The sequence below is a fragment of the Arvicanthis niloticus genome, chromosome 2, assembly GCF_011762505.2.
Source record: "Arvicanthis niloticus isolate mArvNil1 chromosome 2, mArvNil1.pat.X, whole genome shotgun sequence".
Taxonomy (NCBI): Eukaryota; Metazoa; Chordata; class Mammalia; order Rodentia; family Muridae; genus Arvicanthis; species Arvicanthis niloticus.
In genome coordinates, this window is record NC_047659.1 from 15,222,264 (window position 1) to 15,235,848 (window position 13,585).

At 37.1% G+C, this 13,585-nt stretch overlaps 1 protein-coding gene across 5 annotated transcripts; it reads right to left on the reverse strand.

Moving 5' to 3' along the window:
- Positions 1 to 1,077: 1,077 nt before the first annotated feature.
- Or1b1 (olfactory receptor family 1 subfamily B member 1) lies at positions 1,078 to 7,428 on the reverse strand. 5 transcript variants are annotated; one of them, XM_076928636.1, is made up of 3 exons: positions 7,200 to 7,428; positions 2,717 to 2,796; positions 1,078 to 2,387 (listed from the first exon to the last, which is right to left on the reverse strand). In XM_076928636.1, the coding sequence occupies exon 3, from the start codon at positions 2,369 to 2,371 to the stop codon at positions 1,418 to 1,420; it is 954 nt and encodes a 317-aa protein (XP_076784751.1). In that variant the 5' UTR covers positions 2,372 to 2,387; positions 2,717 to 2,796; positions 7,200 to 7,428; the 3' UTR covers positions 1,078 to 1,417. The 5 variants fall into 5 exon arrangements, with proteins under 5 accessions (XP_076784751.1, XP_034352848.1, XP_076784754.1 ...); XM_034496957.2 differs by having other exon boundaries at positions 7,181 to 7,428; XM_076928639.1 differs by having other exon boundaries at positions 1,078 to 2,312; positions 7,200 to 7,427.
- Between the last annotated feature and the right edge of the window lie 6,157 nt (positions 7,429 to 13,585).

Here is a 13,585-nt window from a genome sequence, read left to right on the forward strand (position 1 = left end):
AAAGAAGAAACCAATGTTATTAGAACTTCACACTATTGGTGCTTATGTAAATAAGTAGAGCTTATATAGTGAACATATTGTGATGGCCCATTTCCCTAGATTGTCCCTGAAATGTGATAATAACTTAGCAGACTTGAAAATCCATGTGATATTTGATAGTGGACAAGTTATCTGAGAAAATGAGGTAATATAGTCAAGTTGGTAAAGACTCAAAGTGAGAGAAGAACGGTGATGAAGAGAAGTTGGTGTGCATGAGCATGAGATGTGCCATTTCATAGAAACCAAACGTATAAGTGAAGTGGTTGCTTCCAACAAACTGTGTAAAAAAATGCTGAAAGTAGATGAATATTTGAGTAGTAAGAAGATATCTCATAAGTAAATAGGAGAAATGTGGAGATTAAACTTGAATTGCAAAGATCTTGGACTTGACAATGTGTCCTGAGATGGACAGGACACCTACAAAAGAGTATCAGTGTCAGAAAACTCAGTAAGTAAGGGAAGCAGAGATGAAGCCTTGCCTAAGCAGTGATGCTGAATGTGCCTAAGATCATTCTATCTCTTTAGGTGTGTCTATGGTTCTTCTCATAAACTAAAAACATGAGTGTCCTTTGAATACTCAGTAAAGCTGAAAGGTTAACATTGGTGCATGAATATGGAGTCTAACCATCAACATGAACATGTAAGTCTATTAAAAGATGCCAAAGCTTATGCCAATTTATAGCTACCACAAAACTAAGCCAAATCATGTTTCTTCATTATTGAGAGATAGGGAATTTTCTACAATGAAGTACTTATGTTATGTTATTCTTGTCTATTCTTTGTTTATAAAGTAAATATTGAACATAATTTAAAATATGTAAAGTGGAAATTCAGTATATGTTCACATTAAAGTGACCTATGAACATTGGGGCAGACATGAAATAGAATTGTAATTATCATTCTAGACTCATTACTGGGCATTTGCTTGTTCATTAACTAGAATAAGTAGTGAATTTGCCAATTTATCATTGTCACTTCCTTTCTATGTGCACCAACACATGCTGTATGAAAGCATGGCACATTAAGTGTCACTATGAGTAATTCTACTGTGCTTTATTTGACTTGTGTTTTCAAAATCTTATCTTCACATTCTTTAAAAACTCTGAAATCAAAGCAACCCAGCTGTAATGACTGAGATATTGTATATATGATGAAGATACATGAGGGAGATAAAAGTAAAGGAGGTCTTGTCATATGTGGGAGCTAATGTAGAATATTATTATCACAATGAATGTTCACAATCATAGCACAATATTGACATGAGCCAAATTAGGAGAAGCTTCATTTCTGTAAGCTATTGCTTCCTCTCATCATCCCTAAAATGATCAAAATCAGCCCAAGCCTGCTCTCTTCTAACTAATATCTAAATTCATTCTACTCAGGAGTCCACTCTCCCCTGTCTCAGTAGTCTGTGGAGGGCACCTTTCACATCCTTATTACGGAGACTATAAACAAATGGGTTAGCCAATGGAGTAATGGCAGTGTACATTACTGAAGCCACCATGTCTTGATTCTGGGAGTTCTGTGAGGGAGGCTGGAAATAAACCCAAATGATTGTGCCATAGAGGAAGCCAACCATGGTGAGGTGGGATCCACAGGTGGAGACTGCTCTGCGGCGACCAGCAGCTGAGGGCAATCTTAAGATAGTGGCCCCAATTCGGGCATAGGAAAGTATAATAAGGGAACAAGGGCCCAGCATGAGAAAGCCACCCTCCAAAAATATGGCCAGCTCATTGGAATGTGTGTCAGAGCAAGAGGCTCTCAGGAGTGGTCGGTGATCACAAAAGAAGTGAGGAAGTTTAACATTGCCCCCAGCATCTCCAACCCAACACAATGGCAGGATGAGTCCCACATGCAGTATGGTGTGTACTATGGATACTGCCCAGCTCAAGGCCAGTAAGCGGGCACAGATTTGTCGATTCATCACCAAAGCATAGTGCAAAGGGTCACAGATGGCCACATAGCGATCCAGAGCCATGACAGCAATGACAAGTGTATCTGTGACTCCAAATGCATAAAAGAAAAAGAACTGAGTCAAACAGCGGGCAGCAGGAATGGCTGGAGAATCAGATGCCAGATGAACTAACAGCTGTGGCAGAGTAACTGAAGATAGTCCCAAGTCTATCATGGAGAGTCCACGCAGCAGATAATACATAGGTGAGTGGAGCCTGGAGTCCCAGGAGATGAGCAGTACCAAAGTCACATTCCCCAATATGGTGGTCAAGAAAATAAATAGGAACAATAGAAAGAGGAAGCTGTGGGGCACACCAGCCCTGGAGAACCCAAGGAGCAAGAAGATTGGAGAATGTGATGCATTAGGAGCACAGTTCATGATTAGTAACCTTTGCCTGAAACAGATGTTAGGTCAAAACCTAAGTCAGATATCAAAGGTTAAGGATCAAATCATTTCAATGTAACTCAATAATGTCATTTAAGATCCTTAGATATTTAGTTTCAACTCTATATATACTTCCTCCTGTAAGTAAATTTCTTACTTTTTATAGCTATTTCTCCTCTTATGTCTATTTTTCTAACCCATTCTAGAAGCTCATTTCGTCTAATCTACACACCTATAAGTCTTTATAGGCTCCTATAATGATAAACTCTTCATTCTTTCTCCTATTTTCATGCAAACTGGTTTATCTCCTAACAATGGCAGTCACCATGAGATAATTACCTGTATCCACTGCTTTCAGCTCTTTGTGTTCCATCCACACCTTATCTCACTGTCAACTTCATAATTTCCTTTCTCTGTGCCTGTAGAGAGAACCTTTATGAAACATAACATAGAAAGAAACAGATCCTTCCAACTATCTAACTTTTTAGAATGAAAGTTCTTGAATTGTCTTGAGATTACCTAGTTTTCCTCTTTTTTTCCTTGGATCTTAGTTTTGCCATCATTAGCCTTATATACAAACCAACACCTGAAGGAATTCCTGCCTCATCTCCCCAGATCTGGTCAATCTCTAGATTCTGTGTTTTTCCATATATCTATCCTTTGCCTTTAATCGCTTCCCACAGTTTAGTTTTCAGAATCTTTGAACAGTACTAATTTCCACTGGCTCATTCCTGGTGTCTCTGCATAGCTGTTCTGATAGATTTTCTACAGTGATTCTAGAGTAACCTTTAGACACGTGACTCCATGATTAAATAGGCAGGAGCTTCAGAATCAAATCCAAGCAATCTGATCTCTCTTTCACACAACTTTCATTATCAGTTCTCATTATCTCTTTCCATATCACATCTACCAAGCATACACTTTACTCTCATCTGTGAGCATCATGACCTCTCACACCTTGTCTATCTCTCTAGTTCATTATCATTCTCTCTTTCTCTCTCTTTCTCTCTCTTTCTCTCTTCTTCTTCTTCTTCTTCTTCTTCTTCTTCTTCTTCTTCTTCTTCTTCTTCTTCTTCTTCTTCCTTCAACCTCCCCTCTCTCTATCCAGAAACTAATTTGGAAAGAAATATTGTGAATATCATTCTTTTAAGAATGCAATGAATCTAAAAGGGTCTATAATAAATGGTAGATGACAATGAATTTGAATTTTGAATAATAACATTCCATGTGGTTTAGAGTATAAGCTCTTTGACCTGTGTGGTGCAGGAAATAGAAGCTACCAAATGAATTGCAGACATTCTATAGGCTAAACTTTCAGTGGCAGTGGTACACAACAGAGACTCAGTGCAGATAGATGCTGATATAGACTTAGTTTTATGTGCTATAAATATCAGTATTCGATGTGAGAAACCACATGGAAACTTTAGCCTCTTAGCCTTTACTATATGGGTTAGAAATTTTCCATAAGAATTCATTGGTAAATCTATGCCATGCATAAAGTGGCTAATGCTAATCTACAAAGTATACCAATTTGTCAGACTAAACAATTAAAAAGAAAAACATTCAGATGGGTAAACACATTGGAGTACCTCAGAGAAGCAAATGGAACACTTCTTGGGAACTTGCAGACTTTAAACTGCACAAAAAGACCAAAAGTAAAATCTACCAGTTTTCAAATTAGAAAATATACCCCAAATCTATTCATTATGATTAGTTAAAAATGAACAAATGACAGGATTAGTCTCTTGTTATAAATTATGTTCAACATCTTCAAAAACAAAAAAGAAAAAAATCAGCATTATGAGCATGAAGGGTAAATGGGAAATAGGGAAATGAGGGGTCAGAGGAAGGGCGTACCAAAATGAGGGTTGTAGAAAAAATCTTTATGAAAACCATTATCTTGCAACCCAAGTAAAAGATGTAACTTAAGGGGATAGCAGAACATATGTGATATAAAATAGCACGGCACCAATACTAGGGTTTAAGTGGGGTGGGGGCAAGGGAATGATAGGAAGAAGGAAGTGAGGGCAAATTGACCAAAACTAAGGATGTGCATAGAAGTCTTGAAAATATACTAATGTGCAAGTTATAAGCAATATAGTTTTAAAGTAGTTTAAACAGAGGTAGCCTGCATAGATGAAGACGTGGTTTATTAGATGAAAATATCAGTATCAAGCATGGGTTACCTCCCTATAAGTTGTTGGTCAAGAAGACCCAAGAAATACACAAAACAAATAGGGTATTACTATATTCTTGGTTACCCATCCTAACTAGATGGTAAGACTCTATTACTGAAGACATGACAGACTTAGATGGCAGGACATAAACAAATCAGTCATAAATTTATCTGACAACTATATGCTAGCTAGCTTTCATAATGCTGGAGGGTTTTCCCTTTTGTCTTATATTCACTTCCTTTTCTAGTCCCTTGAACTAGGGCCTCCACAAAAGCAACCTACAATATCCTGTCTAATCCTAAATCCTCACAGATGAACTTACTGCTAACTAATAGAAATACAGAAGTCCACATTCCCAGGAAAACCAACTGTTACAGCAAACGGCTGATGGTTTCTGCCCTTTCTTAAGGAAAGTGTGATGTGCAACAAAGCTAAGAGTTGTATATACTGGAAAGTTAGAAATACAGGAACCAGGAAGGGTAAAGGGAATTAGAGAGCAGATTACAGAGGTTATTCATATGAACACCACAAAGAATAGAGTTATAATCAAGCAGATGCTCATACAGTACAACTTTTATTTTATGTAGTACTTGGAAAATAGAATCCATGCTTCTCAGTTACTTAAGAGGAATGAGAAAAGAAAAATGAGAGGTTTTAGGGGGATGGTTTTTAAATAATATTTCTAAGAATTCCATATCCCTAAATGAAAAATGAGATATTAGAGAAGTACTTTGACTATCTAAATTTTTATATGAATGCCAGAAATAGTTTTTACTAAATTAGTACAACAGTAAGTCACATACATGGAAGCTACTTACTTACTTATCCATTCATTTATTGATTGATTCATCTCTTCTACCATTATTGATTACTAACTTGTAATAAGACATGGAGACAACTCAACAAAAAGGCCACAAATAAGCCATGGCATGAAAAGAATAGAAAATAAATATTAGATTAAAATAATATAATGTGTAATAACATAAATATGAGCAAAAGACAGTGGGTCTTACTTGCAGCTGGTCTCAATTCAGCCTTGGATGGAGTCATAGAGGAACTAAGGTCATGGAAAGATTACTAAGAAGGTAGTAAAATCCCAAGGCCTGACATATCAAGACACTTTCAAGTGAAAAGAAAACAGCCTTTTATTTTACTCAAACAGCAGCTAGCATTCCAAGTGGATGATGTATGGATGTAACTGAGTGAGCATGCATATGTCCCTCTCTGTAACATTAGATGTAACTTAGTGGGTATGCATATGTACCTGTTTGTGTTTACAGGGGAAATACTTTATGCAAAGGATAAATTAAAAATAATTACTGAAATGCAAAGTTTACTCTTAATTGGTACATTCTCTTAAACATTCTTTTGAAAATCCCATGCTTCTAAAAAGCCTATGTGAGCTTTCTATTTGAGAAATGACTAAAAGGCATGTGAGTGTCAGCAACAGGCATGAAGACATGAAGAGAAGAACTAACAAGAACAGAAAACAAAGAATGCAAGATGGTAAATGAGAATGGAAATGGGAGATGTAAGAAGAGTGTAGATGGAATAGACACATTAAAGAAACAGAAGAACTCATAGTAGCAGAGAAGATCAAGAGAACAATGATGCACTAATCAAAACATCGTATTGTAATTTCAAAAATTAGGAAAATAATTTAAAAGTTTCAAAATGATAGAAACGTTCAGTTAAATAGTAAACATAAGTTCAAGGAATCTATTGTACAACATGGTGACTAAATTAATAATAATATATAACATTCTTTAAAATAATTTAAGGGGATGGAGATGTTGCAGAGGGGAAACCGGGAAAAAAAACAATATTTGAAATGTAAATAAATAAGATAACTAATAAAAATAATTTAAGGTGTATTTAGTGTCTTTATTAGAAATAAGCATTTGAAATAATGTTTATATTAATTCACTTGATTAAACCATTTCACAATGCTTGTAAACACAATGTTGAATATGATAACTACATATAAATTTTATTTTTCAACTTAAAAGTTTTTTAATAAATAAAATAAGAGAAAAAATTTTTGAAATAATGAGAGGCAGAAATAGAATTAAGGTTGTGGCTGGAGAGGTGGCTCAGTGGTTAAGAACCCTGACTGCTCTTCCAGAAGGTCCTGAGGTCAATTCTCAGTAACCACATGGTGGGTCACAACCATCTGTAATGAGATCTGAGGCCCTCTTCTGTTGTGTCTGAAGACAGTGAGAATGAGCTCATAATACATAAAATAAATAAATCTTTTAAAAAATAATGTTGAGAACTTTAAGGAAATGACTAGGGCAAAAAACAATGATAATTTTGAGGGAACAAGAAGGACATGTAGACATCAAGTCACAGACTGGAAATGTGGACAGGATAAAGGGAGAAGAGATGAAGGAAGGCTCACAAAGGGGATGAAGGAGAAGAGAAAGCGAGAATAATAAATGAGGCAAGATGAATGTAAAAACAAGAAAAGTTGTCCAATGGCAGAAAGGTAACCAAGAGAGAGAGAAGAAATGGGCATGAGAACATAAAAAAGACGGTGTTAAGCATAGATGGATACGGCACGACTGACAGGTTATCAATAAAGATGAGAGCCAGTGGGATAAATGAGATGAAGAACAATGGTTACCTCCTCATAGTACATCTACCTGGTAAGACATTTCTCTGACTGTGGACTCTGAGCATTAGTCTGCTGGTTGGCTGTCGGGATGTGTCCATTGTGCTGAAGGCAGGTCTGTATTAGAGCAGAGGGTGAGGGCTAATGAAACCAGGTGAAATTTAGCAGTTGTGTAATCCAGGGGATCTTCTCTCTAGCGCTATTAAAGGATGTTAGATACAATGTTTGCCAACTCATAAGTTAAGATGGATGTGCTCTCAGGGGAGGGCTCAAAGAACCTCAAGTCTCTCCTAATAATATTATGCCACTGACTCTAATAGGATAGAGGAGACTATTCCATCATTTCCCAGGAATATACCATGTATAATTACCTTAATAAATAACACAATTATCACCTTTCTGACTTCTTATGCCAGACATGTAATGCAAGAGTTCAAAGTAGTTTTGGGTCCACCTATAATTGAGTGTCATTCTGGAATACAGCACCCACAAGCTCTGTGATGTTGGTGATTAGTTAACATCTCAAATCTAGCCTTGTACAGAGTGTAAACAATACCTGATTTTTATGCATATACTATGAAGACTATCCTATTATATATTGAGTATGTATGTAGAAACTGGCACACAGTAAAAGGTTCAAACAATAGTAGTTCATGATTCTTCCTCTGCTGCTAAATACAGTTATTAAAAACATTATCTAACCAAAGTGAATTCAGAATTTAGTGGTTAAGGTTCACAGTGTATGTTTTGGTTCCTATATTGGATTATGCTTCTAGATGAAAGCTTCTCTGATAAATTCTCCTCTGTATCCCGTATTGAGCCCAGTTTCTGGCACAAAGCAATCTCTCAAGAGTAGGTAACTAACTGGACAGTGAGGAATAATTCTTCATTAACCAGAATACCCTGACAAAAGGAAATGACCTAACTTTCTAAACATTCTTCAACATATTGTTTAAGGAGAATAAATATTTTTTAAATGAATGGTATTTTAATCTTTATTTTCTTTGCTTTCTTCCATCTCCGGAATGACTATTCCAATCCATTCATGCCATCATCATTTCAAAGCTATATTATGAAATTTTCAGTTCTCAAAGTTAAGTTTCAAACTTAAAGTGTTCACCAGTCATGTTATAAAGGGTCTTAGATGATTATTTTATGTTTGCTTTAGGTCTGATTTGATGGTAGGTAGTGTTCCCTAACATTAACATTTGGTGAGCTCATTTTTATGGTTTTTTGTTTCAGTTGCCATGGTAAATAAAGTATATGGATGATTATGTTGTAATTTTATTACTGGACTTCTGAACAACTGTTACCAGAGTCATAAATACAATTTTTGCTGCCAAGGGAGATGGCATATGTATCTGAATGCCTGCCTTGACCACCTGTGAGTCTCCGTGTTAATCACCAGGTACTGCAGAACAGAAGCTTCTCTGATGAGGTTTGAGAGATGCACTAATCTATGAGCATAACAATATTTTTATCTCAAACGTTCAATTTTACCAATAAAGACTTAGGAGTCAGATGCTGGGGTGAGAGCCTGCCAGCTCAGTGAAGCAGAGAAAGAAACCACCTGACCTTCCTCCTCAGCTGAAAAGCAACCTCTCCTCTTTCCCCATTGTCTCCAAAACTCTTCAAACTGAATTTCCCTCCATTTAACTTGTTCTGTGTCTCTCTACCATCCTCTTGACTTCTTACTCTCTATGGGTTTTTTCCTATGTTCATCCCCTGTCAATAGGTTGCTTGCTCCACCTCTTGACCTATGGTTGCCTTTATTTAATCCTGTTTACAATAAACAGAAAGCTCTTGAATTAAACATGAGTGCTAGGGCAGAGCCACATCACACCTAGAAACATATTTTTCCAGTAAACCACATAATCACAGAGTTCACAATGTGAGCAAATATCCTCAACATAACAATTAATCCTCTAAGTCAATTTAATACTATGTCCATTTAGCAGAATAATGGCAGTAAGTTCCCCCCTAGAGCCTATCACTCTGTCTAATCACAGGTTCTTGCTCCTGATAATGGGTCTAGCTATTGATTTTATCTTGTAGAGCAGGTCTTAAATCCAGACTGGAAGTGGTTATTTACTCACATTATGTTCATAGCAATGGTGCACCAATGGGCATGTCTTACCAGCAGGCATTCTTGTACCTCACTGTGTTCACAGTAGGGTAAATTGATGATCATTTTTCTTATGTAGCATGTATAACAACTTCCAGCACTTTGAAAACTAGATAGTAGAGATGAAGCTTCCAGGTCAATACTAGCTTGATTTCTCTAAATTCTATGATTAATTGTGTAGTATTTTCAATACTAGGTCTTAGGACCAAGTTCTGGAGGTAACCAGGAACATTGGTAATAGCCTGTAATTTCATGGTGCTTATTGGACCTCACTAGCCAATGATTTTAAACAGGCTCCTGTCTGTAAGCACACCATAACATCAATAATAGTGTCAGGCCTTGGAGCCTCTCCTTGAGACAGATCTTAAGTTGGGACTGCCACTGGACTTGCTTTCCCTCAGACTCTTCTTCACTTTTGTTCCTGCAGTATTTTTAGACAGGAACACTGGCTCAGTGTTTTTGACTGTGGGATATCAACCTCATTCCTCCACCTGATGCTTTGTCTTTGTACTGGAGGTAGACTTAACAAGTTTCTTCTCCCCACTGTTGGTCATTTCACCTAAGGTCAAAGTATACGACATTTTTAATCGGGTTATTTGGTTTGTTGATGTCAGGTTTCTTGAATTCTTTATATATTTTGATTTCAGCCCTCTGTCACATGTGAGGTTGGTAAAAATCTTTTCCCATCCTGTAGGCTTAGATTTTGTCCTAATGGTTGTGTCCTTAGCCTTGCAGAACATTTTTTCATTTATAAATTATTCATATAAGTGCATTAGCTGTTGATGATCTGTTCAAGAAATTGTCTCCTTTGCCAATGTGTGAAAGGCTATTTCCCATTTTCGTTTCTATCAGGTTCAGTGTGTCTAGTTTAATGCTGAAAACTACTTGAACTTAAATTTAGTGCATGGGGGTGACAGATGTAATTCTATATGCATTCTTGTACATACAGACATTCAGTTAGACCAGCAGTATTTGTTGAAAATTTTTTCTTCTTTCCATTGTATAGTTCTGACTTCTTTGAAAAAAAAAACAAGCAGCCAAAGGTATATAGATTTACTTCTGGGTCTTTGAATAAATTCCATCGATCAATCTGTTTTCATACCAGTATCATGCAGTTATTATTACTATTGCTCTGTAGTACAGCTTGAAATCAGGGATGGTGATGCCTCCAGAAGTTCTTTTATTGAACAGAATTGCTTTACCTATCCCAGATTTTTTGTTTTTCCATATGAAGTTGACTATAGTTCTTTCAAGATCTATAAGAAATTGTGTTGGAATTTTGGTGGGAATTGCATTGAATCTATAAATTGCTTTTGGTCATTTTTTACTATGTAGATCCTAGCAATATAGGACCACTTTCCTTCTTCTGATATCTTCTTCAATTTCTTTCCTCAATGATTTGAAGTTCTTGTCATGTAGGTCTTTCACTTGCTTGGTTAAAATTATACCAAGTTACTTCATATTACTTATGGCTATTGTAAAGTGTGTTGTTTCCTTAATTTTATTTATATAGAAAGGCTACTGATATTTTTAGTTAATTTTTCATTCAGCCATATTGCTGAAGGTGTTTATAAGCTCTAGGAGATCTCTGGTAGAGTTTGGGGGTCACTTATGTATACTATCATATCATCTGCAAATAGGAATACTTTCACTTTTTTCTTTCCAATTTGTATTCCCTTGATCTCCTTTAGTTGTACTATTTCTCTTGCTAGAACTTCAAGTACTATATTGAAGAGATACAGAGAGAGTAGATAGCCTTGTCTTGTCCCTGATTTTAGTGAATCTGCTTTAAGTTTTTCTCCATGTTGGCTATTGGCTTGTATATATTGCCTTTATAGTGTTTAGGTATGCACTTGTATCCATGATCTCTCTAAGGCTTTTAACATGAATTGGTGTTGGATTATTTCAAAGGACTTTTCAGCCTTTAATGAGATTATCATGTGTTTTTTTTCTTTCAGTTTGTTTATATGGTAAATTACATTGACAGATTTTCATATGTTGAACCATCCTTGCATTCCTGGAGTGGAGCTTACTTGATCATGGTAGATGATGTTTTTAATGTGTTCTTAGATTTGCTTTTCAAGTATTTTACTGAATATTGTTGTGTTGAGAACTGCACCGCCCCACACTTTGTGGCTAAGTGCTCTGGTCCCAGGGGATCAGCCAAAAGGATCTAGCAAGAGAGAGAGTGGGGATGGAAGGAAGAGATACTAAGAGTGGAGACAAGACAGAGGGTCTGATCAAGTCTCAAGTCTCCTGTCTCCTTTATTGAAAGGAAATCCTGGGTGTTTATACAATTTGCCATGTGCCTTGTAGACGTGGATACCATGTGCACCTTGCAGCTGGGGGCACTAAACAGCAAAACAAGATATATGGGATAAACAAGATTTTTATCAGAGTGTGCTCAACTGTTGTAGGCTGTTGAAAAACAAGTCTCTTGTCAGGGTATATGGCTTCAGATGTTTGCAAAGATGATAGCTGCTTTCTGCTAGGAGGTGGCTCCCAACAGGTCCTTTTTTTTAAATTTTTTTTCAAAAGGGAAGGCTGGGAAAACTTACAAAAACAGTACCCGCCTTAGGTCAGAACAAAGGACCCCAGCCTCCCTTTCCTGTCTTAGGATGGTGAGGCCTCCCAGTTAGGGGCAAGGGTCTTGAGGTGTTCTCTTACCCATCATTGACTATCTGGCTTAGTATATAAGTTACAGGTTAATCCTCATCAGTCTTGATGACAGAGGTTTTAGAGTCCCCTATTTCCAGCCTGTAATAGCGGACCTGTATGGGTTTTATTTGAATAGAGTCTATCTGTTGTTGTACAAAAGCCATCAGTCTGTTAAACAGGGTGGACATGAGACACAAGAGACTTAATGCCTAAATGGTTGGTATAAAATCAATACTCTTTTTAAAGGGCAACACACAATTCCCTCTGTTGGACAAGTTAAAGGTCTAAGCCTTTTACCCACAAATTTTCAATAGAAGAAATCATACCAATGAAATCCTTGAATTTGCATCAGCTTAGTAAAAATCATACAGATTTCTATCAATAGATTATGGCTGTGTAATCAATTTTAGCTCCTCCTTCCTGTTCCAATAAAACCATTACTTTTCCCTAGAAAGACAGCCTAATATTAACCACCTCAGTCCCCAAGTCCAGGGGATTGGGGCGCCGACTCTTCATTAACTTCTTCAAGCTAATTATGGGCATTGAGATATTAGAAGGGGGATTAGGGGAATTGATAAGCCTCTGATGTCTGTCTTAACTGCATCCATCTAGAAGTCCAGGGCATCAGTGAACATGCAGGTTATAAGAAGATTCATTCACCAAGGCTGTGCATTCTGTAATATACAAATCTCAAAACAAATTTTAGTATCAAGATCATTATTTTGTTTGATTCTCTGGAATCTAGTATTCTGGAGGTCTACCTATGTCATGTTGGATTCATATAATTCTGGAAGACATAACTACTACCTTAATGACCTCTTCAGAAAACACATAGAAAAACCTTTTTTCCCAAATCTGTCTATCCTTGAACCAGTAACCAGAAAAGCCTTTATATTGACCTTTTATCCAGAGGAAAAATATAACTACACAACTCAGAATCACACCCATTTTGAAAGTTAAATCAATCTAATATAGCTGATTAACACTATCTTTCTGTTCAGCTCTCTGGCTAGAGCAACCTTCTATTTATCTATTTATCTGTTTGGCTTTCGACTCAGAGCAGCCTGCAATTTACTCCTCGAATCTTTAAAACCTTTTTATCTGTTTCTACTCACTTATTTTTTGCCCCATTTCAATACTATAACCTACTGGTCTAGCTGCAATTACCTTTGTTTCACTTCTGAATTCTCAGCAGACCCTTCTTCCAGTAATGTCCCTCACTGGGTCTCTTGTTCTTGCTATCTCTCGTTGAGCACCACTACCAAGCCAACTCTGTCAGTCCACAGGTTCTCCAGTGCAGGAGTGAGGATGGCCTCTTCCAATTCCCTCAGTGTCCTTCACTGTATCCTGCTTACTGGAGCTCCAACGTTGAGGCACCACTATGTAGAGGCCACACTGCCCGGCCTCTGTGCTACTGTGTCCTGGCCTGATATGCTGCTCCAATCCACAGGTCAGGGTCTAGCAAGAGAGAGAGTGGGGATGAAGGAAAAGAGACCTGAAGAATGGAGACAAGACAGAGGGTCTGAACAAGTCTCAAGTCTCCTGTCTCCTTTATTGAAAGGAAATCCTGGGTGTTTATATGTTTTGCCATGTGCCTTGTAGGTGTGGATACCACATGTGCCTTGCAGCTGGGG